This window comes from Ceratocystis lukuohia (assembly GCF_044167205.1).
Source record: "Ceratocystis lukuohia strain C4212 chromosome Unknown Supercontig7_pilon, whole genome shotgun sequence".
Taxonomy (NCBI): domain Eukaryota; kingdom Fungi; phylum Ascomycota; class Sordariomycetes; order Microascales; family Ceratocystidaceae; genus Ceratocystis; species Ceratocystis lukuohia.
The window spans coordinates 882,070-910,069 of record NW_027263526.1 but is presented as its reverse complement, the minus strand read 5'-3'; the positions used below and the strand labels follow the sequence as shown (position 1 = coordinate 910,069).

The window sequence follows — 28,000 nt, the reverse complement described above, 5'->3', positions numbered from 1 at the left end:
ACAAGATCATAATGTACAGTAGTTTACAAGCAGAAACTGGCCGCGTCTTTAGATGTCACGGTCATCTCTCCCAACCAAGACTTAAACCAGGGCACTTCACCACCAGCCCCATTTCTTCTTGCGGCCAGCAGCCAGCTTCTGCAGATTCATCATGCGCAACTTTTCCCTGCTGCGAGGGTCCAGCAAGGCTTCCTCTCTAATCCAGCGCTGTGTTCGTGAAAGATCATTGCGCTCATCAACCATCATCTTGACACGCTGGATTTTGCGTAGTTTGACGAGGCCATACCAGCATACCGCCACAGAGCATAATATCGATGCACCTGTAACAGCAGCAAATCCCCAGTCAGACTCCTCGATGAAGTTTTCCAAGTTCATTCCGTAGAGGCCAGCCATGAAGGTACCCATAGCAAGACCCAATGTACCTACGCTGAACTTGAGATCAAGTAGCATGAGGGAATTACGGTTCGCGTCTAGGATGGCGCGAATTCTAGATGGAGAAGTAGTTAGTACTTTGAAAGTAGCTGCTGCAAAACAGACTAGACTTACATTTCTTCAGTATTACGGATGCTGGATACCAAGTTGCCAGCTTCCTGTACAATTTCATCGCATAATTTATGGTACGACTCAAGCAGCAACTCGATTTCCGTATGATCATCATCACCACGGAACAAATCATGGGTTTTCTCCGTTAGATACATAGCCGACAGATCATCGTCAGCCTCTAGCAACTCCTCAATGGCGTCTCTAACGAGCTTGGCCTTTTGCTCAAATGTAGTCACCTTCTTAGAAAGAATAAGAAGTAGACGTAGCTTATGTCTATCAATGTCATCCTCAAGCTCGCTTAAAATGTGAATGATAGGCTCCCGAACAGACTCGAAGTCGGCTTCTAATTCTGATGTAACTGACGTCAGTACTGCTTCAAGGGCCCTGAACTCGTACGGCAAGCCGGCACCGATGGTAGGATTCTTCTGTTTGAGCTTTCCCTGAAGATCGTACATGAAGGCTGACTGTGAGTGGGAAGTTTGAGACCCGTACACGTCAAATAGAAGCACCCGGTCGTGCTTAATGAGTACCTTGAGGTGTAAAAGGTTGATTAGTATAGCCGATGGTCGCACAAGAATATGGGGCAGATTCGATGAGTCAATCTTGCGCAGATCGCGAGGCAATAGGCCATACTGGAAGGGAATAAGACTTGTCAGCATGCGGAAGAGATAGACACAAACATAGAGCCTTGGATTCGACCTACCTTTGCAATCAACTCGGTCTTTTTAAACTCACTGTCAGTCAAACTGACCTCGCCGTTCTCATCTACTTCAGTACAACGCAGTCGTGGCTCTAATGCAGCTTTTGCTGTCAGTGTGCGTCGTGGATTGAACATATAGCGCTCTTCCATAGCCTGGGTCTCGGCGTCTTTGTTCATAGAGCTAATGCGCATATTGAATATACGTTCACGCCATGACAATATCCGCTCTTCCTCGCCACTTCCACAGTTTGGACCTGATGCCTGTGTCCGTCCGGAGCCAGAGAAGCCACGCGCTGGGCCAAGAGAATGTGTCCGCTTGAGGACAGGTAATGTCAAAATTGAGGAAACAGTGACGGGAGTCGCGGGAGTTATCCGTGCAAGCGGGTTAGCCGCATTGGGGGGAGGTATTGGGCTAGTTGTTGCGTTATAGCTTCCATTGCTGCTATGACTGCTGTAGACCCTGATTCCCCGCAACTCATTCCCGAGAACCCTGCATCGTGGACTGAAGAATGGACGGTTCTCAGACTGGGCACGTAGAAAGCGAAGCAAAGCCCGGGATGGTACTGGCGTTGTAGATCGCAGGGATGAAGACATGCTTGCTCGGGCGTATGTCGACATGTAAAGTATCGAGAAGTCGGCGGAGTTGTATTATGGAAACAGAGAAGCAGGCCAAAGACTTGGGTCGCCTAGCCAAACAAGAGGTATCTCTACTTCTTCTTCAAGGATAAAAACGGTGGAAGAGAAAAGGAAGAGCCCGCCAGCCTTAGGACATCTCTAGCGAAGAAAAATAAGAAAAGGTACATCTAGTAGCCTACTGCTTGGCCCGTGATCCTCGACGGAAATTTTGAACATTGGCACAGCAAGGCTAAGAAAAAAAAAAGGCTAGCGTTAGGCTAAGATAAGACTACAGGACAACTTGTAATGACTAAGCGATAAAGCTAAATGGCAACTACATGCCCCTTTAAAGCGTTGTGACTGTCAACCTTTGTCCTACATGAATCCTCCCTGTTTCTTCGCCGCTTTTAAAATCATGCCTTTTTCAATCTGAACAACGACTCTATCCATACAGCGGATACAAAGAACACAACGATATGCAAATCTAAAAATATCAAGTTGCATTTAGCCATATCGCCTCTTCTTCGTCTTCTGGCTGCTTTGGATGCAGCTAACCTGGGCTATATAAATGAATGAAAGACTTTTTACCAAGTTGCCCCTACACAGCTAACCAGATCTCGGGACTCTTTTATCATCCACAGCCTGCTGATAGACTGAGCAGTTCTACAGCGAAAAAGTGGCCTATATTTCTGATTCCCCTTGTTTTATCTACGAAGATATGTCTTTGACGCCCGTCAAGGTACGGGGCTCGTATCGCCGGAGAAAAAGGTCTTTCGGCTCAATCACCCCTCGCAATGAGACACATGACGACCCCACGCATAACACGGCGAAGTCTGTAGAGCTCATTTCACGCGCTATAAAAACTCACGCCGGATCATATATACCGCAAAGGCACGGCTTAGACTTGTCTTGGAAGTCTGACTCAAGAGTACCAACAAAGTCATCGGCTAACCGCCCAGCCCAGGCTCGGCTTGTGGCAGCCAGGAGTCGTCTCTTGGAGACATTGCCTGTTGAGATTTTGGAGATAATTTTCATGTACGCTGATAGTGTCTATTTCCCACGGGCATCTCCATTGCTTGGTCGCGCCTTATCAAGCCGTAGTCTATTGATTGCCTTCACAATGTACCGCTTTGAGTATACATGGGACTTCTACCACGGTCTATCTACATATCGCGATGTTGACTTTGCTCAGCAAGACCTAGAGCGTCTAGACTCTATGGATGTAAACGGGGATCTTGAAGTGAGTTTGCGCTTTCATCTTCCGTTCTTTTCTGTTTTCTCATTGGCCTGCTTTCTTGTTCATATGACTTGTTCCTCTACCCTGAAAGCGCTCCAGGTCTACTTCTTCCTCGTTTCCTTTTCCACTGTTTGCCCGCTACTATGGGCCTGCGACTTTTCCCGTTTTCGTGTCCCCCATTTTTCCGATTTTCCTAATTTTTCTACATTTCTTTTTCATATCTAGCTAACCCGTTCTTGTCACGCATAGATGGAAGTCATCACACAACCATGGCTCAACTACGACATTTTTGTGGGGGCTCTAGAAATGTGGCATAAAAAGCGCAACATGAAGCACTGGTTTGCATGTCCCAAGTCAAGAGCCGAGGTGTATTTTGACATGCAGGACCCCATAGAAGAAGGGTCTACCGGTGTGCACGCATTAGGCACAGGCCCATACACAATGGAAACTCTGGATAATTCGCCTATCCATGCGCCTTCAGTTTCGGTACCCGCCTCCTCTTCTTCTTCCTCAGTATCCTCCCCTCCTCCGGCTACCCACCCACAAGTGCCCCCCACATGCATTTGTACATCCCCAATGAACATAGAAGCATGCATCGAAAAGTACTGGGCTATGTACCGCGAAAGCACCACATTTAGAGATATTCTTTCAGCCGAATTCTCGGTACATGAGAGATACCCTCTCTGCTACATGAACTCAACGCCACCTTTTATCAAATATAGCCCCAGGCCAGAAGCCGAATTGCAGGCTTGCAATAACCATATAGGCTTTCGGGCCCTTTCCGACATTCCAACTAGCAACAACGAGCTACCACGGATCAAGGGCATCACCGGCTTCCGGTGCCCAACATCATACAACAAAGTGGTTCTGCCAAAGCACGTGGTTTTAGGGAAGTGGTTTGAAAAAAGCGCGTTTGAGTGCAGCCAGGGAACTAACCTGACAGAAAGCAATGACATAGAAACGTGTCATGAGATAGCCAAGCGGATAAAGTTGGTTTTTCTCCTCACGCACCACGAACATGATGACCCATACCGTACCCAGCTTCCAGCTTCCAAAGACTGGGAAACGGACGCACAAGCTTTTCAGTGGATGTTTGAGTACTTGGAACAATATGCACAGCAACCATCGGAAGCACATATCCGCAACTTGGGCATACCGCCAATCGAAGTAGTGGCATTAGTCCTGATTTCAGCGAGAGCCAGATTCTGGCCAGGGAATGTGTGTGTGCGGTACTATCAATTGTGTAATATTCTATCTACTCAGGTGAAGCAAAAGGCGGCCGATGTGCAAATGGCACAGGACTATCAAAGTCAGTGCTGGGCAGCAAGATATGAGGAGATCGCACTCTTGGTTTCATTTATACAGTCTCACTTGGGCCAATGCATCACGGAACAGTGAAGGCCTAAAGCCACCAAGCAAAAACTGGAGGCACAGAAAGAAATCCCAAGACTTATGGGAAGAAAGAGAGAATAAGCAATAGGGAAACTCAAGCTTATGAATTTACAAAACTTATATCATGTAGACTTTGTGTATGAAAGTTTGAGGTCCATCTGTTCGGCTACCTCCTCAAAAGCCCTCGACGTAGACACTTCTATCCAGATAATCATCAACGCCCGCTCCCTGTCAGAACTGAGGACCGACTGCGGAATGCCAAATCACAAAACTATATATTTTCAATGGAGCCACTTATCTGCTGGAGCCTTTTGAGCAGAGACGTCCATGTCAAGAGATAGATGGGTGACATGGGTGACTGTTAGACATGTACATTAGCAAGAGGCAGGTGCATTTATGCTTTCCTATTCTTCTTACTTTATGCACATCTGCACATTAATCTCGCATTTCTCTTATCTTAGCCTTATCGCCCTTCTTTCGATACTGTTTACTCAGGATAACTCGCCTTCTTGCTTTTCTTTCTTTTCTAATAGGAAGGTGAAGGCGCAAGTAGTGGGGCTGGAACTTCCCTTTTTGTGGTTCCCAAAACAAACACAAAGGCCCCTGCACAACCCACATTTCTTTGCTTCTGCTCTACCTCCTTCCTGTCTTGTCGTTTGGCAACGTGCTTCAAATTGTTCCTTCCTCCCTTGTTCCCTGCATCCTGTTGCTCTTTTTTTTGGTCTCAGCTCTGCTTCGCCCGCCGCCTGGTGAAATAGTAGGTTCTTTACTTTTTTTTTTTCTTATCAAAACTTGCTTGCATAATCTAGGAAACAACTTCATATCATCATCTCAACATTCCAAAGTCAAATCGAACGACAACCGCGCATCAAACCACTTCTCAGGTCGGCGAGAACTCCAAACTCCCCTTGTCAGAATATCCAAGCAGCTTCTCCATTCGGTCCGGACCAGTGAACGGACTTATTTCAGGGATTGCAGAATGAAGAAAAAAAAATGTGACGTGAGGGTAAAAAAGTAAGAAGGTATGAGGTAACAAAACTCGACGCGAATGCGACACGAGAGTGTTTTAAGAGCATCACATAATCGCCCTTATCATTAGATTCAACGCTAGCCGTACAACTGAATCATCTTTTCTAACAAGTTGTCAGGCTGCTTGCTGATTCAAGAACTGATAAGTGAGAAAAAATAGCGGGACTTTACTTGGTGGTGAATGGGACCAAAAGCCTCAATTTGAACCCCAATTTTTGGCCGTGGTATTAGAAAGCGGGGCTCTACAAGCTTACTAGACAAGAGCGCCAGCGACGGGCTGAAGGTAACAAACTAGAAAAAAAAGAGACATGCAGTTGCAGTTCCAGTTGATACAATGATGCGAGTATGCATGCATGCATGCATATCGTTGAGTATGCAAGTGCAATATATATGTGTACAGTTATACATGGAGAAGGGAAGATGCTCCCTACTATTCCAATTTACGTTTACGCCTTCCCCAAATTTTGCTTTTCTTCTGTTTGTCGTTTCGTTCGCGTGCGAAATGAGCATGACATGACAATCAAGCGGAGTAGGGAACCAAAAAGTAGCGCTTGTATTTTTCTTTTCCCCTTCCCTTGGAAAGGATTAGAGCAATAATCTACTCATCCAAAAACATAATAGAGGCGGTTTTAGGCTAGGGAAAGGAAAGTGAAACGTTTGTAGTTGCCATTTTTCAAGCCTCGCATAGGCTGATTTACTGTTGTTGTTATGGCTACTCCGGCTGCCACTTTGTTTGATAGTTTGTTAGCTGTTGCACCTTCCCATTCTGAAGCAAGCAATTGTCCTGCTACGTAAGAATTTTTCCTCTTTCTTCACCGTAGCTTCCAGTTTCAAACACCATGGCATGAGCCAAGCCAGACCAGACCACGTCAGGTCATACTACCTATAGAAGAACCGGGCAGGGCAGTTGCCTGTGCCAACACTATACCTTAACTTAGCGAAATCTACTGCCTGCTGCGGTAACAAAACGAAGGCATGAAATCGAGGTTGCTCTTGCTCCCATATCTCATGTTCCCCTCTTGTTTTTCTCTTTTCTGGACGCACTTCGGCCATTATTCGCTCAGATCAGTCTAAGTGTCGCCCCAAAACTGGACCCCGACCAGGATAATACTAGACAAGACACCCCCACCCCTCCTTCCGTACCCCGCTACTAAGAAGCAAGTAAAAAGAAAAGGCAGCTGCTAAAAACAAGAAGAGCGGCTCTAGTAGCTATAACCGTTGTAAACCAGAGAATTTAAGTGCAGAGAAAAACATTATTAGTACATAATCCGCTCTTTCTTGTTGGCCGCCCGCTTTCTTGCCTTTTCTAGTTCCAGTATATTTTTCCTCTTTCTTTTACCTTTCTCTCCTTCCTATTTTTCTCCTCCTACAAACCTTCTTTCCTTCCTCGCCTTCTCCTTCTTCTCTTCAATCTCACTTTCAACCCACCTCTCTCTATCAGTCTCCCTTCCTCCCATACAACCCACCGCCCAAAAATTCTCAAGATGGCTTCTGTTCAGCAACACCTTGATGCCCAGGGCAAGGTAGGCAAATCTTCTGTTGTGCCCCCCATTCCCTTCCTCTATCTCTTCATCTTGCCCTACTACTACTAGCCTGCCCATCCCCTACAACAAACCAAAAGCCGCCCGCTAACCTCGGCCTTTCCCTCCTCTCGCAGATTGCCTGGTTAGCCGGTCTTGACACCGCCTACGCTCCCGAGCGCAACTACCGTCGCTCATCCATTATCTGCACCATTGGCCCCAAGACCAACTCGGTTGAGGCTATCAACAACCTGCGTAAGGCTGGTCTCAATGTGGTCCGCATGAACTTCTCGTAAGTAATCCTCTCTGGTCGTTGTTTGCCCTACAATCCCTTGGCTAACAGTTTATCTCTCTTTTTTCTACCTACAGTCACGGCTCATACGAGTACCACCAGTCCGTCATCGACAACACCCGCGCCGCCGAGAAGGCCTACGCTGGCCGCCAGGTTGCCATTGCCCTAGACACCAAGGGCCCTGAGATCCGTACCGGTAACACTGCTGGTGATGCTGATATGTAAGTTTTAGGCCCATTCCTCACTAGGGACTCTTGTGTGGCAATTGGAACGGCCATAACAAGTCCATTCCCGCCTTTTATGTCGGATATTAGCTCCGAAGGCTTCCGAACAGCCCGCTAACCACCCTCTACAGCCCCATTTCTGGTGGTACTATCATGAACATCACCACCGACGACAAGTACGCCACTGCTTGCGACGCCTCCAACATGTAAGTACCTACTTCTCCTAATACACGCAGTATCCTTCCCCATATCTCTAACTTTACCCCTTTAGGTACGTTGACTACAAGAACATCACCAAGGTCATCCAGCCCGGCCGGGTCATCTACGTGGATGACGGTGTCCTCGCTTTCGAGGTTCTTGAGATTGTCGATGACAAGACCGTCAAGGTCAAGGCCCGCAACAACGGCTTCATCTCCTCCAAGAAGGGTGTCAACCTGCCCAACACTGACGTCGATCTTCCCGCTCTATCCGAGAAGGATAAGTCTGATCTGCGCTTTGGTGTCAAGAACAATGTCGACATGGTCTTTGCCTCATTTATCCGCCGTGCTCAGGATGTCAGAGATATCCGCGCTGTTCTAGGCGAAGAGGGCAAGCACATTCAGATTGTCTCCAAGATTGAAAATCGCCAGGGTCGTAAGTAAAGCCATATTCAGCCAACCAACCACTAATGGCAGAGACCAAAACAAGATCCAAGCTAACACTTGCGCTGTATAGTCAACAACTTTGCCGAGATTCTCGAGGAGACCGATGCCGTCATGGTTGCCCGTGGTGGTAAGTACAGACTTACATGATATCTTCCCTTCTCTATTCCCCCAAAACATTAACATTTCGCTTCTTTAGACCTCGGTATCGAAATCCCCGCCGCCGAAGTGTTCGCTGCTCAGAAGAAGCTGATTGCCATGTGCAACATCGCCGGCAAGCCCGTCATCTGTGCTACCCAGATGCTCGAATCCATGATCAAGAACCCCCGCCCCACTCGTGCCGAGATCAGCGATGTCGGTAACGCCATCGCCGATGGCGCTGACTGTGTTATGCTGTCTGGTGAGACTGCCAAGGGTGCCTACCCCAACGAGGCTGTCAGCGAGATGTCCCAGGCTTGCCTCATGTCCGAGAACTCTATTCCCTACGTCGCCCACTTCGAGGAGCTGGCCAGCCTGATCCAGCGCCCCATTTCCGTCACCGAGTCCTGCGCCATGGCTGCTGTCCGTGCCTCGCTAGACCTGGGTGCTGGTGGTATTATTGTCCTGTCCACTTCGGGTGACTCTGCCCGCATGCTGTCCAAGTACCGCCCCGTGTGCCCTATCTTCATGGTCACCCGCAACGCCTCTGCATCTCGCTACAGCCACCTGTACCGTGGCGTCTACCCCTTCCTATTCCCCGAGGCCAAGCCTGATTTTGCCAAGGTTAACTGGCAGGAGGATGTCGACCGCCGCATCAAGTGGGCCGTCCAAGAGGCTCTAGCTCTCAAAGTCCTCAAGAACGGTGACCGCGTCGTTGTTGTCCAGGGCTGGAAGGGTGGCATGGGCAACACCAACACCCTGCGTATTGTGACTGCCGACCCTGAGAACCTAGGCATTGGCCAGCAAGCTTAAATATATTGTAACAGGTCACAGATCTGGGAGCTAAATAAGGAAGAGGAGGCTATATTTTTTGTTGAAAAGGAAGTTTGAAGCGGTCAAGATGTGGAGATATTCTTACCTACTGCATTGCGTTAATGAATGAAACAAAAAAAATTCGGAAATATTCTGTGTCTGAGTGAAGAACTAGGGACTAATTAATACTGAAAGGACAAGACAAAGGAGATGATGGAAAACCATAAAAGTCATCCATAAGTAGTAGTAGATTCAAAGAGCCTTAATTTGCTCCTCTCATCGCTACATTATGCGCCTCTTTTTTTCCCACTCATGCTCTCGTGCCTTTTCTACATACCTATACTAGCATCTCCATATGCATGTGCTGTTGTCACTCACTTTCCCGGTCGAATTTAGCCGCTGAGGACAATACGCACAATGTCCCCGCCCTCGTTGTCCACCATAGCACAAGCATATGCACTACGCCCAAGACCACAGCGCCGCTAAATGTCCATGTAAACAAAGGAACTTCGTTTTGGCTCTCACCTTGGCCCGCAGCTATACGTCTGCCCCTCCGGTGTCGTCCCAATCGGGCTGGTGGGGAAGACGAAAGCCCAGCCCCGAGAGAATTCGAAGCCACATCCGAAGGCAGTGGCAGAAGTAAATCCAGCCCCGCAAGCCCAATTAATGGCAATGCAGCGCTAATGCTAGGGATATATGGTGCACACGGCTGGACAATGGACGCGGCTTTAGCGAGAAACAAAAACCAGCGCAGGGTAAGTAGTAGTGGGGCACTAAGAGAATCAATGTAATAGTCAAGCACAAGGATAGCAAGCCGGAGACCATGTAAGACTGCAAAAGCGGGTCGCGCAGAGATGCTCATAGTTGTTGGGGGGCCATAAGGAGCGGGAGAGAGTTGGTATGAGGCGGTGTGGAAGAATCCGAGGCAAGGAGCGAGTGATGTGTAGGCGAGCGCTGTAGGGCAGTGCTGGTGGATATAGCCTCAGATACATTCTCAGAATCAGCATGCTGACGATTGTTAGGGATTTCATGGACACTGCCTCGATGATGGGTGAGCTCCTGGCCCTGGCCATGGGAAATAGCAGCTGTTTGCAACCTAAGACGAGGGTTTTCAATCTCCCCATGGTCCAAGCCAGATGCCTGTGCAGGAGAGCGTGACGACCGATGGGAGCCAGCAGCAAAGGGGTTAGGGCCAGTAGCGGGTAGTGTAGTATTGCTTTGGGGGGTAGACCGCCCGTCTGTAACTGGATTTAGTAAAGAATATGCTTCGGTCTTATATTGTGTATGTAACATACCCGGGGTAGGCGTTGCTGATGGAGATGGTGTGTCTACCGGCTGTACCCGTCTAATACCCAATGGAGCAACACCACCTGTCCCTCTCATGCCTGGTTCGAATGGCGATTCGTTGCGAATTGCAGCCAAGACCTCGGCAGCACTCGGTCGGTTTGTTGGGTCTACTGCCAGTAGAGTCTTAATTAGCTGGTATAATTTAGGCGGCAGATCTGGTCTTTCGCGCCGCTCTTCGTGAAAGCCCTCCCAACATAAAATTTCCTCGCGCAAGAGATCAATGTCCTCTTGCTCCTCATCCGTAGCGTTGGAGTTCCGATATGGGAGCCGTCCAAAGCACATAAAGTACAAAATCATCCCAAGTGAAAAGATGTCTGACTTGGTGGTGAAATTCCCGTATCGGCCGGCTGCATCCTTCCGAAGGACTTCTGGTGCACAGTAAGAGATAGTGCCCGTTGAGCCAGTAGACTTCCTAGCGGCGTTCTCTACTTGAACTTCACCAAAGTCGCTGATAAGGCAGGTTGTAGCCACAGTGCTATTATCGTCATGATGCAACAGACAATTGCTTGGTTTCAAGTCTCGGTGTATGTAGCTATTTGCGTGCAAATAGACAAGACCAGAAGTGACATCTTTGAATAATGAGTATATTTCCTCTAGTGGCAGCCGCCGTCTTGGAATCGAAGGGGCGTCTCGCTGACTTCGGGATCGACGACGGCGTAGTTGAGCCTTGAGGTCTTCTTTAGTGATAGCAGCTGGCGCTGAGCCGGCGACGTAATTCAGCAGGTCACCGCCATTACAATACTGTTGCAGAATAAAAGCACAAGCGACGCTGGGCCCAAACATACTAAGTTGGACATCCTCAAGCCACACGTGGCGGTATGAGACAAGATTTGGATGAGACAGCTTAGCCAGCAACTCAACCTCAACAAGTACTGGGCATATCGGTCATATATTAGTAGATTCCTTCCCCTTTATAGAGACACGGTGGTAAAGGGCTCACCTTTTTCAAGCCACGCGTGATCATTTCCAACGGGCACTCGTTTGCACGCAAAATGTCCTAGTTCAATATGGTATTAGCAACGCCATCTGGCATCAGCAACACACCGCACCCCAACTCACCTAGCGTGCATCCGTCAATCTGGTGACGGACAAGCAGCACTACCCCCTTCCCGCCTTTACCCAAAACCTTCTCTTCAACAAAAAATGTACGAAAATAGTGCGGACTAAAAGCCTCTCTTTTAATCCCACTACTGGGCTGCTGTCTCTGCCCCGGCCGCGGCGACGACTGTTGAGACCGGGATGGGGACTCTTCATCTTCAGGGTTCTCCACAAACACATTAGATGGTGCAGAGACTGACCCAGGCAAAATAGGCTGTACATATCGTCTTAGCGGGCTCCTAGAGGTAGCCAATGGCGGAGACCCAGCGCCTCCCTGCCCTGGGCGCATCTCTGATTCTGGTCTCGCGCCAGAATTAGCAATGCGGTGGCTGTATGCCCCGGCGCGCAGCATGCGGAAGTACTCTGGGTTAACGTAGGACTCGTGTCGGCCTCCAGCTTGACCGCCCTCGAAGCCATTTTGATCTGACGGTGGGACTGATGGCTGTAAAGACCTATGGCATGTCGGGCACTCCGTAAGAAGCCGTATGTCCAGTTGTTGAGACGTGGGATCGCGGACAACAATCGCATTGCGATGGCGTCTAGTTGGTTGATGGATTACAAACATCAGCAGCTCGATCCAAAAGTGGAGGAAGCAGCACTCGAACTTACAGCACGATCTCCCGGCCTTCGGCCGATGAATACGGGATCAATGATAATGATGACATAACAGTCTAAGCCCAGTGATAGTAGTCATGAAGCTAATCCCGCCAATGGCTAGTGATGACAATTTTGAGAAAGTTCGTCTTGCGAGAATTTCAAGCCGAGTATCCAAAGGCTCCAAGCTACAATAAAGAATTTTTTCCGTTGTCTAAAACTCAAGGAAAGAAAAGATAAAGACACTGTTTTATTTCTGATGAAAAGGGAAGTTGCTTTGTCAAATAGTAATCTCTCCTTCAAAGCTGTGGCGCTAGATATTGATCATGGGATAGCAGAATACTTGGCGCACTGTATGCACACTGATGTTTTCACACTTGTCTACAGTGTTTTATAGAGTGATAAAGACTGTGTGATTTGCGCTTTTAACCCTAGACCACCCTAACTGATATGTGGCGCCATCAACAGGACACTGCATGCTATCATTTGTTCGTCCATTTCGTAGCCACTGATCACGATCACACTTGCTTAGTATTCAAGCTCTTCATACTAACCTAAAATCATACTTTTAACATGCTATAGTAACAATATATGCAGCTATGAGCAAATACTACGTTGCTAATAGAACTAAGTTCCCTAAAATTACATTCATAGACTGATCTATTCTCAAAATATCAGCCTAGCTTCAAGCTAGTTCCTGGTGTTAAATGAATGACTAGCCAAACGCCTGTCTGTCGGCCATAGCTTGCCATGTAGAGTAAACGACGTGTTCTTGTAAATACGATTATCAACAAGGTAAGTGTAAGTATATAGCTATCACTTACCGTTAGTTTAGACCCAACCAGCCAGGTTTTCAAAACATTGCTGTCACCAACACCCACAATATTGGTAAGACTAGTCTTGTAAAGGTATTATTCAGGTTGAGAGTCTACTATAGGTGCAGAAAGATGTGAAAACCTTGGGGCCTGCTCAAATAGCCACTGCTAGCTTCTAATTCTTGATGGGAATAAAACTCATTGCTCAACCGGAAGTTGTATTATCATGCTCTGTATGACAACCCAACTTCCTAGGTTTTTGTTTCGATGCTACGTGCCACTTCAAAAAAACACATTATAGAGACATCATAGATTTGATATTATGTGATCATCTATTTTTCCACAACTGCATTTTCCCTCAAGAACAGACTAGCTCTCCCAGCCCTTGAATTTACAGACACTAATGACGATATTAGAGAGCTAGCCATCAGCCTTGATATATCTGACGAAGATACTATAGCTGACCAGCCCTTACTCTTGAGGGATTCGATTCATATTCGATGAAAGTAAAATTAAGGTTACACTAGCTGCCACACGTCAAATCTAAGGATGGAACCTTGAAATGTAAACTAAGTCAACAGCTGCAATATCTGTATAAGCGTATAATGAATTATTCTAACTAGCCTCGCCTCTTATTATACCGTTACTTGACATCCTATCCTCAAGACCAAGAAAAACGCAGTAATTACACCTCGAGTGTGTTCGTTACATACAATATTTATAGAAATTAGAAATGGTAGTTATAGATACTAAGTGGCCATACTATCGAAATGTCAATACTAGGAAAAGACAAACTTACGACAAAGGAAAAGAAGCCTCTACGCAGAAGATGTAGAGACAAGAAAAAAAGCAAACAATCCTCCCTTATAAGGCGACGACCGCTTGTAAGTACAGTAGGAAACAATAGAAAGAAGACGGAAAAAAGGGCAAAGCACACAAGAAAAGAATTTGGTGCACCACAAACACCAGAGAAACAAAAAACTCCTACCTTTGCATCATGGAATGGCCCTTAGCAAAGTCTGCTCCAGTCATTCCTCTCCGCATCAAGTTACCCGTCTGACCCCCAGCTTTGATCGGGTAGCCGCCGGTGATACTACCCGGTCCAAAACTTGGTTGTCCACCAAGCGAGCCCCAGATGTCCCCAATATAGTTGGTTGGTGAGAGCCCCTTCTCATACGTGCAGTTCCAATTCTTTACAATTCCCTGCACAATCCTGATGCCGGCGTTGTACAGGTTGTTAATTGCAATAGAGAAGCCGTTTTGATCAAGAGTTAGGAGATGTTCGTAGGCGGTGATGCCATCTGGGGGACGGTCAAAGTTAGAGCCTGTCACAACGGTCATGATATGGCCAGTTAGCAAGTATGCAATGATTTTGGATCGCATAGGCTCCTTTTAGTTGATGCTTGTGTGCAAAACTCACCTGATCGCATTACCATCACCCGTCCAAAGTCTACCAGCCCCTCGATGGCCAGCCGCATAAGCACCTCCAAAATTGCGCTGTCCTCAGATGCTGTCATGCAGTACTGCGCGCTACCATTGGTCCAAACCTGGCTGACCTTTTCAAAGCCCTCACTCAACATTTTCCCACTGTAATACACGTCGCTAGTAGCCGTGTCGCATTTGACCACTGCCGGAGATGACGTTGCCGCTTGTGTGACGTCGCCCATAGTGCTGTATTTGGCGCGATAAAGGCCAGCTGCTTCTGAATCAGCGAGCGTGGCGTTGGATGCCATTAGAAATGCCGCATCTCGCAAGGCTTCGTTCAGTTCAAACACCTCGGTGCCATACAGGATGCTAGGGTATTGCAGTGGCTTCTTGGTGCCATAAGCAACGTACCCCATGGCCCAGTCACTCGGGATCTCGCGGCTGTCTATCTCGTACTGCAACGCCACCTGCACGGCATACTTGGCGAGACCTACGCTACCAAGAGTACCTCGCAGGGGGTTGACACCAGCAATTCCGCTGATCAGGAAGTACGTTGAGGTCAAGTCGAATTTAGGCGAAAGTCCAAGGGCCATAGCAGTAGCGGCCGCGTTTATTTCACCCATGCCTGTTGTAACCTGGCACACTGAGTGGTCAGGAGTACAGTGCACATGCGGGTATAACATGCAAAGGCCCGGAGCCGAGGTCTGGACAGCATTGAGATTGTCAAAGCCGGAGTCGCTCCAACGCTGGTACCAGATGTCCGCTTCTGAAGGAAACTATAGTGTGTCGGTTAGCTAAAAAGGAGCAAGAAACATCGACTTGGAAAGGAAGACTTACAAGACTAAAGATGAGCACTTTGGGCGCTATCTTGGGCTCTGCAAGGGCATGTGCATATGTTCCATTGCTGCAACTTTCTGTAGCCTGGCTTACTGGAACACGAGCACCAGATGCAGTACTCGGGGCATGTCTAGAGCGCCCAGCACGACCATCACTAAAGCCAGTCTTAGTGGTCTGATTGCGCACAACATTCGCGCCGCTAACAGGCACTGATAAAAACACAGCGCTGGTCAACAGCAGGGCATGTTTCATGAAGCCCAGATGCATTGTTGCTGTGCTTGCTGAAATAAAAACAAAATAGGGTGAAGAGCAGTTGTGCAGAGGAAATCGCAGCCACCTGACAACTTATCCAGGCTAGGCTGATCGGAAGAAGATTTAGGATACCAAATGGCGACTGGGCAGAGCCTTTATATCAACGTACGGTATTATGATACGAATAGCTCGTGGGATAGAGACAAAGCAATAGAGATGAGACTAGCAGTAGTCGCTTCCCGAGATGAATGACTCAGATTTAGCTTTATCACTAACTCTCTCGCCGCAATATAATAACGGGGAAGGGCTCTCGAATTAGGGTAGGGGGGGGGGGGGCAAGAGCAGCACAAATTCAAGTCTCTGATCGGGTCTGGGCTCAGGTCTGATATGGGTATGATGTGCCGCCTGGGTCTCGGTCTCCAGAAGCCAGAAATCGAAGATTCCAGGCTAATCTTCTTCTTCAAGACTTGTTATTGCCAAGGCGCCGTCCGTTGTCAGTCTTTTGTCCCTTTTGTTGAGTTTCTTCAATGCCTGTCACACAAAGCCGCGGCTAATTAGCAATACTGATGTATGAGACATGAGAAAGCCGTGGATCAGTGTTGACGAGCTTTCTATTCATTTACGTCTATAGAATACATCAAAAGCCACGTACCAAGATGAAATGAGAGTCAAAGGAAATCAAGATAGGAGAGCGGACTGGGAATATAGGAAGCCAGGAGACAAACTCAAATCTAAGAGATTTAGAGATGCAAGAACCCAAAGACGCAAGGGATAAATAGATGCAGAAATATATGTGCATCCAGAGCTGGCGGTTGAAAAAGCAGTGCAGAAAGGAAAAGGCAATAGCGCTGAAAACAAACAAAGAAAGACATGGACGTAAGTGCAAAAATGAAGAGACCAGGGAAAAGAAACTGCTTCACCGAGAGTAGTACGCGGCAAGCCATACCCGGGCTAAGAAAGCTGCCCAACTAAGCTTGGTACATTTACATCGCGGTCAAACGAAGAAGCAATTGCCCCAATCACAGCAAATTCTGCAGTTCTTGCCCTTTCTGACATCTCCATCTCGAGTAAAGGCTCCCTCCACCGGATGCCTGCATGCAGCCCCTCCAGGCTGACCCCTCCACATCAGCACTCCTGCTCACGTCGTACAGTTTGTGTTCGGACAGATCAAAGATGATCAAGAAAATTAAAGGAGTCCAGCATATAGGCGAGCAGGGCAATTAAGAGCCGATAAATGGAAGACACATGCATTTTGAACGGGAGACAGCATGCGAGACGGTGAGCTACAGTGCAAGTGCAACATGAAGCAGATGTCTTGCCTTTTTGATATTATATCATATCCCAGAGCTCGATAACGCTATATACACAGTGTTATCTACGTACAGTATACACTATAACTCCCTCCAGTCTTCACAGCTTTCCTCCTTAGAAAAGGGCTGTGATGGTGATGGGCCCATTATTTCTCGCACTAGCTGTTTTTTTTCCTTCTCTTTCTTTTCACGTGACAGCCTTGTCATTACTTTGTCTTCCCCAATTTCCTCCGGCCTGCACTTCAAACTCTCGCCTCAAAACTATTTGCCCCCAAGACATTTTTAATCCATCTTTTCAAACTACCGTTTAGTATTGTGTAACATTACATTCCCCTCCCTTCCCTTCCCTTCCCTTCCCTGCCCTGCCCTGCCCTGTCCTGTCCTTCTCTCTGCCCCTCTCTTCCTCTATGATGGAACCTTTAGACACAGAGCCCTGCGGTATTCTCATGCAGCCCAACTTCATTACCGCAGACCATGAGGCCGAGCTCATTGACATATTCCGCACACAGCTCTCATGGCCTGAGAGAAGGGGTCGACTGTCTCTGCATTACGGTTACACCTTTAGCTACCAGACATTTGGCATTGACCCGAAAATCCCCTTCATTCCCTTTCCAGCCTGGCTCCTCCCCCTGCTTCCTACCACCGAGGGTCGCCCACCCGACCAAGTCTGCCTTCAGCACTATTCCCCAGGAACAGGCATTCCACCACATGTTGACACGCATAGCGCCTTCGATCAACTCTACGCACTATCGCTTGGCGCACCAGTTATAATGCAGTTCAAGAACGGGTCCACAGGAGTCGTCGTAGACATAGATTTGTCACCACGTAGCTTGATCCAGATGAGCGGAGACTCACGTTTGCATTGGACCCATGGCATAAGAGCGCGCAAAACTGACGTGCTTGGAGATGGTGAAATCCGGAAAAGAGGCGATCGCTGGAGCTTGACATATCGCTGGTTGCGACCTGGTGCTACATGCTCATGCGGTGATCTAAAGCTTTGTGATACGGCCCAAAGAGAAGCTGGCATTGAAAAGGAGTATCGCTGGCAAGTGGTAAAAGAGGGAGCGAATGATACACAAGAAAGCAATGGGAAGATAGAGTAACCGCAGCGAATGCGCCATACGAAAAGTCGATTGATAAATACCATATAGTAACGCGTTTTCATATCGGCCACAATACAGCTTACATATAAATATTTATGATGTAGCTATCCATAGTAGGAAAAGCTGATAGTATATCAATATCCGGGATATTAAGTGCTCCATGTTGTTTGGGAGCATGAGAAGCAATATTTCTCGAATTTAATTTGAGCACATTTAATGTCAGTTAATATCACGAAGATCAAACAACGCCTGACAAGCTGCCGGACAGAACTAAGCCTCTGCAAGGCTAGCCACAGAATTTTGATGAGAGAACCGCGTATGTTTCCAAGCAAGCTTGACCGCCTCCACTATGAAGAAAAAAAAGGATGCAAAGAAAGAAAGGTAAAAAACTGAGCAGCCCACGTCTCTCTACGTTAGCCGTCCCCTTTGATGTATCTACTGCCTGTTCAGCAGTCTGGTTTAAGAAGCCAACGGCTATTAGTTTTTCAGTAGCTTACCCACAAACCTTTGGCTCCACGGTCGTGACAGAGTCTTACACATCTGCGTGGACACCTGTGGTTAAAGAAGTCATAGTACTAAGCGAAGTCTCCATAACCCGTACCATCTGCCAGGATGTGACCCAGCTCTGTCCCATTAAGGCCTTTGTAGTTAGACACGCGAAAGAGCCGCAGGTGATGCCTTTAAGTGAGCTATATCCTTCCCGCTCTTTCCTATATTCTTTGTACTCCGTACGCAGTAGGTTTCTCCTCCACTCTTGTGCCCCAGCTAGGCTGATGCGAGATTCTATGTTGACTCCGTAGCATCCAAACTTTGCTTGTTTCCATTACTTAACGTCTATCTACTGAATATCAAGCTGCGCATGGCTCTGGGCTATTAGTTTATTCTTATTGTTATTGCTATTATATTATGTTACGTCTACCTACTGTTATTTCGCAGCAATACGACGGAGCGCTCCGGACAGGAGCTGCTAGCTGAGGTCATCTTCCAGTAACTCCTAGGCGGTCATCAGCTGCAGGTAAGTCCTTTGGCTTACCATAGCTCGGCGCTTGTCACTTTGTCTCGGCGCTTTTATGGCTGAATCGGGAGTGGTACTGCTCAAAGTCGCCGTGTTTGGAGCGTGCTGCCAAAGCTCTATCAACGGAACCCTGGTCTATCCCTTTTATCCAGTTCATCTTAAACGGCTTTGAGAGTCCCAGTGTCCCTCCAGGGTGATCACTGTTTTGGGAGTCGCCCCTCATCCAGTGCTTGAAACCGGCCATGGATGTGTCGTTCTTCCAGCGCCTCGCCGCCAGAGACATCGTCCTCTCGGGAACTGGAAAATCCACGCTCTTGCAGCGCGCTTTGGCCAGCTGGTCTACTTCCTCATTTCCCAGGACTTAGCAGTGCCATGGGACCCAGTAGACCCTGCCGGTTGGTTTGTCTGGTGCTAGGCTTTCCGGGCCGCCTTCGCTTCCCATGTGGTTTTGGGTTATTGTTATTATATTATTTAAAGTCTACCTACCATTATTTCGCAGACGGCCGTGTATTGTATTGTATTGTATTATTTTACGTCTACCTACCAATTATTTCGCGGTAATACGACGGCATATTCCGGACAGGAGCCGTTGGCTGATGTCAGCTTCCCGTGACTCCTCCTGGGCGGTCAGCAATTGCAGGTTTGCTTGGATTTCGGGCGCCTCCTATGACTTTTTAGGGTCCGGCGCTTGGGCCAGGATGGCTCTCTGTCCAGCATTGCCCTAGGGCGTGCCTGCGGGGTTCCAGGTATTTTTGGTCTGCGACGACCGCGTGTAATCTAGTCTAAAAGGCCGCCGGCTATCGGCACGGGGGGTAGGCCCCGGCAGAGTACAGCGGTTTTGTCCTTCCGTATGCATGGCTGCTGCCGCATCATTTTTAATATTTTTCCCGTTCTGCTGGTGGTTGGTAGCAGAGCTCCCTCCACACCTTCTCACGGAGCCCTCCTCGACATCTCCTTCCTGTCCTGCAAACGTTTACTCCTCCTATCTCTTCTCTCTTCCCCTTCCATTCTCCCTCAACTTCGCAAAGCAGACGGCCGTGGTTTTGGGTTTGGCAATCATATTTATTCCCAAATATTTCCGAACTTTCAGCCAATGATTACGGCTTAATAGTCTAGTTGGTTAGGACGTCGGATTCTGATTCCGTAAGCCCAGGTTCGAATCCTGGTTAGGCCTGTGTAACCATGAGAGAGCGCTAGAGTGCCTCGTGATTTCCCTTTTTGCATCACAACTATAACCCTATAATCCACTTTATCTAAGTTCAGGTAATCAGCAATAGAAATACCGCATCAGAAACCACGCTTCAGTAACGGCAACTCAATACCTTACGGTCAAAATCGTATATTTAAATTCCTAATTTTCGGCCATTCCTACCTAACAAGTTATGAATAGATAGATGTATTACCAGGTAGACTAGGCTTTTGTGCCTCAAACCCGTTATTTTCTCGTCCCTTTTCATATCATTTTCTCCGGCATTGCTTTATATTCAATCGATATCTCTTCCACTTCCTCTTTTTTAAACTAGCTTTACTCAGCCAACTTTCGGTGCTCTACAATTATATATTCAATCAACAGGTGATATAAAACAAATAGCAAATAGTGACATGTTGCATGCTATAAACTTGCTCCATTCAATAAAACTGCAGCGTTGAAGCAATCGTCCCAAGTAGATCATTTGCCTACCCGCCAAATATGGCCGCCCTCGCAATATATTTTTGTAAAATGCGGAATTTTAATGGGCCTTTGAAGATTGAAACGTTCTAATACAGTTTGTTAGTCAGTGATGAGTTGAATACTTTTGGCAGCCCTTTCAACCTGTCTTTCATTTATAGAGTGCAAATGATGTAGATCATATATATTTTCGTGGTTTTCGGGCTGATTTTAACTTGGATTCTCGTTGATGATTTCTCTACACTTCTCGTAATACTCGCAATATTGCCTAAAATGACTGCCTGTTGATAGAGGTGTGTGTATTGCTTTCTTCTTTTTTTTTTGTTTTTTTTTTGGCTTTTGAGGCTAGCTCTGCAACTTTAATGCGTTGTCGTAATTTCACGTATTATTACAGCAGTGTCTGATCCGACTTTTTCTACTTCCCTTCCATGCAGATTCCCCCCTTGCCCTTTCGTACCTTGTTCAAGTTTAGTTGACGATCTCTGAGCACCCTTTATTTTCAGGGTTTCTAGAGGAAGCAACAGGAGAAAATAGAAGTCCTTGAATTTGTCACAGAAATTCCACCTGGTTTATTCTTGCTACCTCTGGTTACGACATGTGAATCTCTTCATTCCTCGCCGTCTCCTTATAGATCCACATCTGCACCAACCATCCACTCACTCCAGCCCGGCTTTTCCCCCGGCAGCGTAATGGCTTCCCACTCCGCTACCGATACCTTGTTCCAATCCTCAACGGGAATCCAACCAATATATGCACGATCGCCAAAACCACCAACCCAGTAGACATGTGTGACGACCAGCCGTGCCCAACTAGAGCGGTGAATTGGGTTGCCTGGCAGCCAGTACTTAGCGTCCGGGTGTCTTTCGACGAAGCACTTGGCCAACTTCGCAGGACCGACCTGCTCAGGGGTGATGGGCTCGATGTATCCCATAAGAGAAACACGGGGCAGGTTTGCAGCCGAGTAAGGAACGGTGTCGGGGGTAGCTGAGGAAAAAGCCTCACTAGAGAAATCGACCTTGTTGTTCACCTTGTACTCTCCAAAGCCAAGCCATGACATCAGGCTCTCTACGAGCGACATCCGTTTTGCAGGCGGATATGGGGGAATCCAACGCAACGAAAGTGTCACATTGGAGCCTTGGGCAGCGTTGCGGAAGGTAGTTGCGATAGAAATGGCGAGCAGGGTGGGGTTTCCACTGTCCTCACAGTCAGCCAGATAATCCATCATAGTTATGGGAAGGCCAGCGACAGCAGGAGGAGCGGAGGTAGCACCGGCTATAGAGCCAGACAGGCCGTAAGAGCTCTCGGGTGTAGATGATGTGGGGAAGACGGTGGCAATGTCACCGAGCTTGGCTAGACCTAAGATGCGCCTGCCCATGACAGCAGATTCATAGGCAGTAGGGATTCGATGGGGCCAAATCTGTGGCGCGATGGGGTCCTGCACAAAGGCAGCAGATACCACGCTAGCAGCAGCGACGAGGGGAAATGAGATGTCGGGTCTCATGGTAGTCTGACAAAGAGAGGTAGCTTTGAATGTTGAAAATAGCTGTGGGCTAGGTTAGCAAGAGGGATAAGCGATCAATACAGCAGGTTGATGATGAAAAATATCAGATACTTTGTGATGGGAAAAACGGATAAGGGGGGGTTTTGTTATGAAATAGTTAAACGCTCGTGATACTTCCGGCTGGACCACTGCAAAGTTCTGATAAGATAAGGTATTGGAGAAGATTTGGGGTACTTGCTTAGTGCTAAGAATTACAGGTAAGAGATTAGATTGATAAGATAAGGCGCCAGCTTACATCATTTATAGTTGGCCACTTCATAGACTTCATAGTCGCACGAACTTGTTGTACGAACAAACTTCAGAGCTGGCAGGGCGAAAGCATTAGAAATTACGTACATGTGTAGGATGATCGAATCTCAGGTACATGATACTTAAGTATTGCTGCACTGTAAGTATGCAGGCATTCTTTCCTTCTACAACTCACGACATACCCCTACGCGGTAAAAGATTTTCGCCTAGATGCAAATATTCCTCTCCTTCCTATTCTTTACGTCACTTCGAGCTCTGCAGACGAATATTTTCCCAGACTTACTCTTCTCAAAGTGATGTTTTACTATGCTTTTCCACACTATGGTATCTACGAAATAAAGTGGATAGCCTTTCACATTGTAACTAACAACGATATTACCCACCAGCCTGACCAAATGTAGTACTATCCAAGACCAGGTCTAATTGGCTTCATGTCAGTCTCCAATCAAGTTATGTTTTAGCCGCCAAGGCTATAGTGCCAAGGCAACCAACCGGCTGACACGGAACGAACCATAGCCAGAGTCAATCAAACATTTTAATACCTTGAGCAAATCACATCACGTCAATTGAGGAACAAATTGTTAAGCCAACACACTCAAGTTGGGTATTATTACAATAAAAACTCTATGTACTGGAAAAAAAAATCAAAAGGCACAGGCCAATCTCTTCAAATGAAACAGAACATCGTCGGTGAGCTGATTGAAATTCACCCACAGAAGCCCTATATCGAACAACAAGACCTCCAGTGAAGCCGAAAAATCCGGATGCCCGGCTTCAAGCATTGAAATATCCACCCACAACAAATGGCTGCTTTGTCTATTGGCTTGTCTAAAACCAATCAGAGAAATAACCTAGGAAAAGAAATATGATCGAAGACCATTGCGTGATTCCAATTTCATCACAAGAGGCTTCCTAATCACGTCTGTGACATCACTCTGCACAGCCTCTCCCGTCCGTACTGGGACCAGGAAGTCGGGAAGAGGGCGTTCTCGTGCGTGGGAGCGACTCAACAGGCGGCAAAACGCGGGCACTGAATTTACAGAGCAAGGGCGGCAGCCAGGAGACCGGCCAGAGGAGCGGCGATCTGGGCAGCACCGGCGGTAGGGACCGAGGTGGCGGTGACAGCGCCAGTGCCAGAGGCGTAGCCAGTGCCGGTAGCAGCAACAGTGGTGTTGGTGTGGGAGTGACCCTCGTGGGCAACAGCCAGAGCGGCGAAGATGATGGCGACGGCGGAGAACTGCATTTTGAAAGTTTTGGGGTGAGAGGAAGATATTAAAGTGTAGAAATGGTGAAAGATTTAAGAGTAAATAGAGAAAAAGAAAGTAAAGGTGATTGTAGTTGAACTTGAACGAGAGGCTGTGTGTTGGTTGTTGTGAGAGAGGAGAGAAGATGGAGACTGGAGGGGGAGGGACGGTGCCCTTTTAAACTTGATGGATCACGCGGGTGACTGGCTCTGCTCTCTCTTCCTCATTCTCACCTCTGTTTTCCCTGGTTCCCCTCCCTCTTCCCCGTGGCACTGGCCCTCTTGGCCATGACCCTTCCTTGGCTTGTCTTGCCCATGGCAACAAGCTCTAACAGCTAGAAAAGAATTGTGAACAAAGCACCCCTTGGGCGCACCCCTTTACACCCCCCTTTTTGAGCTCACGCCCCCTACATGCTTCAAGCCAAGAGAGGCTCTTTTAGTGACAGGACATGAACAAGATGAGCGTGATCTGCTGGATGTGGTATTTTTACAATGTGAATGTTAGTTTGTTACGCGTTGACCTCCGGAACAGTAGAAAGAGCCAAACTAGCAAGAAACATCCTGCGCTATACCATAACTACACACACCCTATCTACCTCACTAACTACTAAACCCTTCATACCGCTTTCACCCCTCTTTGCCCCCCTTTTTGGACACTATCTACTCAGTTTTTTTGGCGATGTCGCGTTCTTTTTCTCCTTGCTGACGCCACTCTCAAATCTAGGCTAGGCCTAGCCAGCCAGCCCCCAGGACTTTTTTCATCGGTTTTTTTTTTATTTAGTAAAGATCACCAGAGGAAGGCAGGGCAAAGCAAATGCACAGCCTTAACCCTAAAAGGAAAGATTGCGCTGACCTACTGATCAACAACAACGTTACAAACGACTGATAGACAGAAACGACAATTCCTGGCAATGCAAGGCAGGGCATCACTTGGGAAACAGCTCAAGAACAAAGAACACACACAGAAAATTTGCTCTGCTGCAATGGCATGGCTTGGCATTGGTTCGGATTATCTTTCTCTTACTTGCGCGGACTCGCTCGCTTCTCCTCTCGTTTCTCAATGGATGAATCATGAGTCCAAAACTGGGAAGGAGACAAGACTGCATGCTTAAAACTGTAGAGGCGAAAGAATGCAAGAGATAAGGGCCATAACTATGTTGACGCCTATGTGAGCAACTTGACAGGGACTCACAATGCAATATTGGGTGGGGGCTGTGAAAATTCAAAGTTCAGCCAGAAGGCCCAAAGCCAGGCTTGCACGAGAAAGGAGGGAGGGGCTAGGTGCAAATGCACAAGATACAAGATACAAGATACAAGGAAAACGTCCCGCTTGTGATCAAGGGTGTGCGTATCACTCCAACACCCCTGTGTCTTTTTTTCTTTCTTTTTTTTTTCCTGAGGCGTGTTTTAAGTGGGGTCAAAGTGAGGTACGAAGTGTTGTTTACTTGGAATGCCTAGAGAAAAGAAAAGAGAGGATAGTATGAAGCTGGTGTTCTCTAACCCTTACTGTTTGGACATCCAGCTTTGTACTTTGATGACGATATGCGATCTGAATGCATAATATTTCGTCAAAGTGGTGTTTTTCTCTGGCGACATTATGGTAGATTTAACACCATGAAATCAGCATTATCACTTGGTTATTGCAAAAATATTGACATAAATATTGAAATTTTAATTCGAATTTGGCACTCTCCTTTTTAAATAGACCGTTTGGACTGTATGCACACATTCGACACTTGACAAGCTGTACAGCGGCACCCATTTCTATTTTCATAGGGGATGGGTGGGATAATCAAGCTAAGAAAGGGGGACTGGCAAAAAAGGAAAAAAAAGCCTCGCCTTTCTACGTTATTATACTGTTGCATGTGTTGTGTGGCTTGGCTTGGCTCGGATTTCGGGATAATTCCCTGTGTAATTCCATCCGCGTTTTTGTCCTTCTCCCTCTTTTTGACTGATCGGTCTTTGTGCATGCTGTTGACCTGCAATTGGCTTTGAACCGTTGTTCAGGCGTGATAACTTTGCAAGACTGCCGAGTATATCCTGGGAACAGGAAACTTTGATAAAAAGGCTGGCGATAATTATACAGTGTCTTGTTAATACCCACTTGATTACTCTGTGGCCCTGGCTGACGCCAAAGAGAACTGAAGAAAAAAGCGCTGGTCCTGTAGTGAGCCCTATGGCCAAGCAAGCTGCCAACCGAAGAAAGCATTGGGAGCAATCGGGGATTAATTTTAAAGGACAGCGGCCAGCTGGAAGCCCTAGAGAGTATAGACATCAATCAAATGACATTGGCATACTGGCGGGCGACCGTGCAAACGCCCCCCCCCCTCCCCATAAAAAAGCAAGCCAAGCTCTTATTGTTTAGACGAACATCTGAATATGTAGCTGAAATGCTGAACTACATTGCTGTGCGTGTTGATTGTAAAATGAGTGTCTGTTATTTGCAGTCCAAGCAGGTTCTAGGCCCGCATAGCCGAATGAGCCATGCCATTCCACATGTTTGCACTCCCTACTTTCCTACTCCCTATTCGCCTTGTTTTTTCTTCCCTTGTCTGGACAGCCAGTTAGCAAAGACAAGGCGAGACGAGACAAAGCGGAGACAGGGTTGGGGGTGGATTTGAGGACGGGAAAGTTGATATTGAAGAGTGAGACAGCAATTTACCTGCGGACAAGCCAAGCCGACGTAGCGCTGTTTGATTTTGCTTACTTTCTACTCTTTTTCTTTTCCCACTGATCTTCATTTGCTTGCTGTCTGCGCAGATTCAGCTTTCTTGGGGGCAATCAGGGAGAAATGGCTATTCCCTTGGGCCACACCATCAAACAATGCCAATGAACATCAACGCTCAGCATATCGCTATCGGCCGGCAAATTATGTTCACAGCCTTCGCATGTATGTGCAGTTTCAAAGGGACAAAATATATCTATACATGGCTAGAGGATACGACATAATCTGAAGAGCCTCAATATTGGCCTTATCCTGCTCTTGCTCTGCCTTCGGGGATTGTCCCGATTTCGTTTAGTCACAGAAAAAAGTGAGGCTTTTTGTGTCCTCCACAAAGGCTTTCGCTTCTACTCTGCTTCCTTTCCAGCTCTTCTTCCTTTTAGCTTCTTGTTCTCTCCCTCTCCTAGTACTTATCGGCTCTCACCGTTCTTCTTTGTCTTCCCCCTTCGCCCACTAGGGATGATTCTTTCTCCCTTTAGGCTAGTCTGAGGCTCTAGGGCTGCTTTGCTTTAGAAGCTCGATGCACTGTAGGTAGCATGTTCTGGTGCTAGCGCGTAGCCGGTGCATATGGCCTTATCGCCCCTCCTTGTCCTCCTTCTTCCTTCATACCTTAGGTCCCCTTTGTTATGCTGCTGTTTTTGCATGCTGCAATGCGGAATGCTTGCATCTTGTTGTTCCATCCGCCATTTTGCGTGCATATACGTTGCTGCTTAATATTCACGGTTGACAGCCTCTTTATTTTTTATTATTCTTTTGCCACTTCTACTATAAGTGCAGTCATGCATTCCAGCCTCTGGCTTTACAGGGGGTATTCAGGGCCGATTACTGAAAGATCCTACTATAAAAAGGCTAAACTAGTGGGTAGAAGTCGCGCTGCACTAGAGGACAAAAGGTAGCAAGCACCCGGATTCAATCCAAGTGCTGTTGAGATAACGCCACCTCATTGTCGCAGCAAGCCCCTTTAGCCGCTACATTGCCACAGTTATCATATCCAACCCTTGGCCTCGTACAGGTGTAGATGAGGCGTGGTGCATGGCCCTGAAAATAAATACTCTGCTTTTTTGTTTGTTCTTCTTGTCGTCGCCCGTAGAGCACAGGGCTTTCCCTTCATCACCAATCTCGCTGCTCTCCGCTCTTTGTCACCCAACCTCATAACTAATCTCTCATATTTAACTTCATGCATGCGCAGGACAGAATATGCACTATTGTGCACAGATTATGAACAAAGCAAACAAGCACACCCAGTGACAAGTAGTGCTAAGATGCTTAAAAGGCCCCGCCTCGTAGAGTTAGTTGGCCATCAAGAAAATAAGGTGGACATTGAATGGGTGGGTGTGAGGGGCTTGGCCGGCAGTCTGGAGTCTGAGCTTAGTAGGATAAGAAGGAGGCTGACCAAAGACTGGTTCGGGGCCGGGTATAGCATTCTAAGCTTCCTGGTTGTCTATGCCTCTATATTTTATGCATCGTCATGGTCGAACCAAAAGATAAATCACATTCACTGGTGACAACCAGTTACTGCTGTTCTGGCGCTAAGCTGATAAGCCTTAGGTGATAGCCCCGCCCCGCCCCCACCCACAGTATTAAATCGCAAATTCTTGAAAAAAGAGCTAATCCGG

At 47.4% G+C, this 28,000-nt stretch overlaps 6 protein-coding genes across 6 annotated transcripts; 2 read left to right on the top strand and 4 right to left on the bottom strand.

Moving 5' to 3' along the window:
* Nucleotides 1-96: 96 nt before the first annotated feature.
* Nucleotides 97-1,435, bottom strand: HOO65_070173 (Mitochondrial inner membrane magnesium transporter MRS2; the record flags this gene model as incomplete). Its single annotated transcript, XM_071005047.1, has 3 exons — nucleotides 97-487; nucleotides 547-1,175; nucleotides 1,247-1,435. The coding sequence occupies 3 exons, from the start codon at nucleotides 1,433-1,435 to the stop codon at nucleotides 97-99; spliced, it is 1,209 nt and encodes a 402-aa protein (XP_070856891.1).
* Nucleotides 1,436-7,000: 5,565 nt separating this feature from the next.
* On the top strand, nucleotides 7,001-9,144 carry HOO65_070172 (Pyruvate kinase; the record flags this gene model as incomplete). Its single annotated transcript, XM_071004932.1, has 7 exons — nucleotides 7,001-7,039; nucleotides 7,138-7,328; nucleotides 7,406-7,549; nucleotides 7,684-7,758; nucleotides 7,824-8,185; nucleotides 8,267-8,323; nucleotides 8,393-9,144. The coding sequence occupies 7 exons, from the start codon at nucleotides 7,001-7,003 to the stop codon at nucleotides 9,142-9,144; spliced, it is 1,620 nt and encodes a 539-aa protein (XP_070856890.1).
* An 858-nt stretch (nucleotides 9,145-10,002) lies between these two features.
* On the bottom strand, nucleotides 10,003-15,527 carry HOO65_070171 (eIF-2-alpha kinase GCN2; the record flags this gene model as incomplete). The annotated part of the gene is made up of 10 exons (XM_071004774.1): nucleotides 10,003-10,382; nucleotides 10,440-11,363; nucleotides 11,432-11,488; nucleotides 11,551-12,031; nucleotides 12,199-12,260; nucleotides 12,738-12,759; nucleotides 13,008-13,077; nucleotides 13,987-14,323; nucleotides 14,419-15,199; nucleotides 15,261-15,527. 10 exons carry the CDS (start codon nucleotides 15,525-15,527, stop codon nucleotides 10,003-10,005), a joined length of 3,381 nt encoding a protein of 1,126 aa, XP_070856889.1.
* Nucleotides 15,528-17,229: 1,702 nt separating this feature from the next.
* Nucleotides 17,230-17,925, top strand: HOO65_070170 (Alkylated DNA repair protein alkB -like protein 8; the record flags this gene model as incomplete). Its single annotated transcript, XM_071001268.1, has 1 exon — nucleotides 17,230-17,925. The coding sequence occupies one exon, from the start codon at nucleotides 17,230-17,232 to the stop codon at nucleotides 17,923-17,925; it is 696 nt and encodes a 231-aa protein (XP_070856888.1).
* Nucleotides 17,926-21,234: 3,309 nt separating this feature from the next.
* HOO65_070169 (uncharacterized protein) lies at nucleotides 21,235-22,110 on the bottom strand (the record flags this gene model as incomplete). Its single annotated transcript, XM_071001267.1, has 1 exon — nucleotides 21,235-22,110. One exon carries the CDS (start codon nucleotides 22,108-22,110, stop codon nucleotides 21,235-21,237), a length of 876 nt encoding a protein of 291 aa, XP_070856887.1.
* Nucleotides 22,111-23,455: 1,345 nt separating this feature from the next.
* Nucleotides 23,456-23,662, bottom strand: HOO65_070168 (uncharacterized protein; the record flags this gene model as incomplete). Its single annotated transcript, XM_071001266.1, has 1 exon — nucleotides 23,456-23,662. One exon carries the CDS (start codon nucleotides 23,660-23,662, stop codon nucleotides 23,456-23,458), a length of 207 nt encoding a protein of 68 aa, XP_070856886.1.
* Between the last annotated feature and the right edge of the window lie 4,338 nt (nucleotides 23,663-28,000).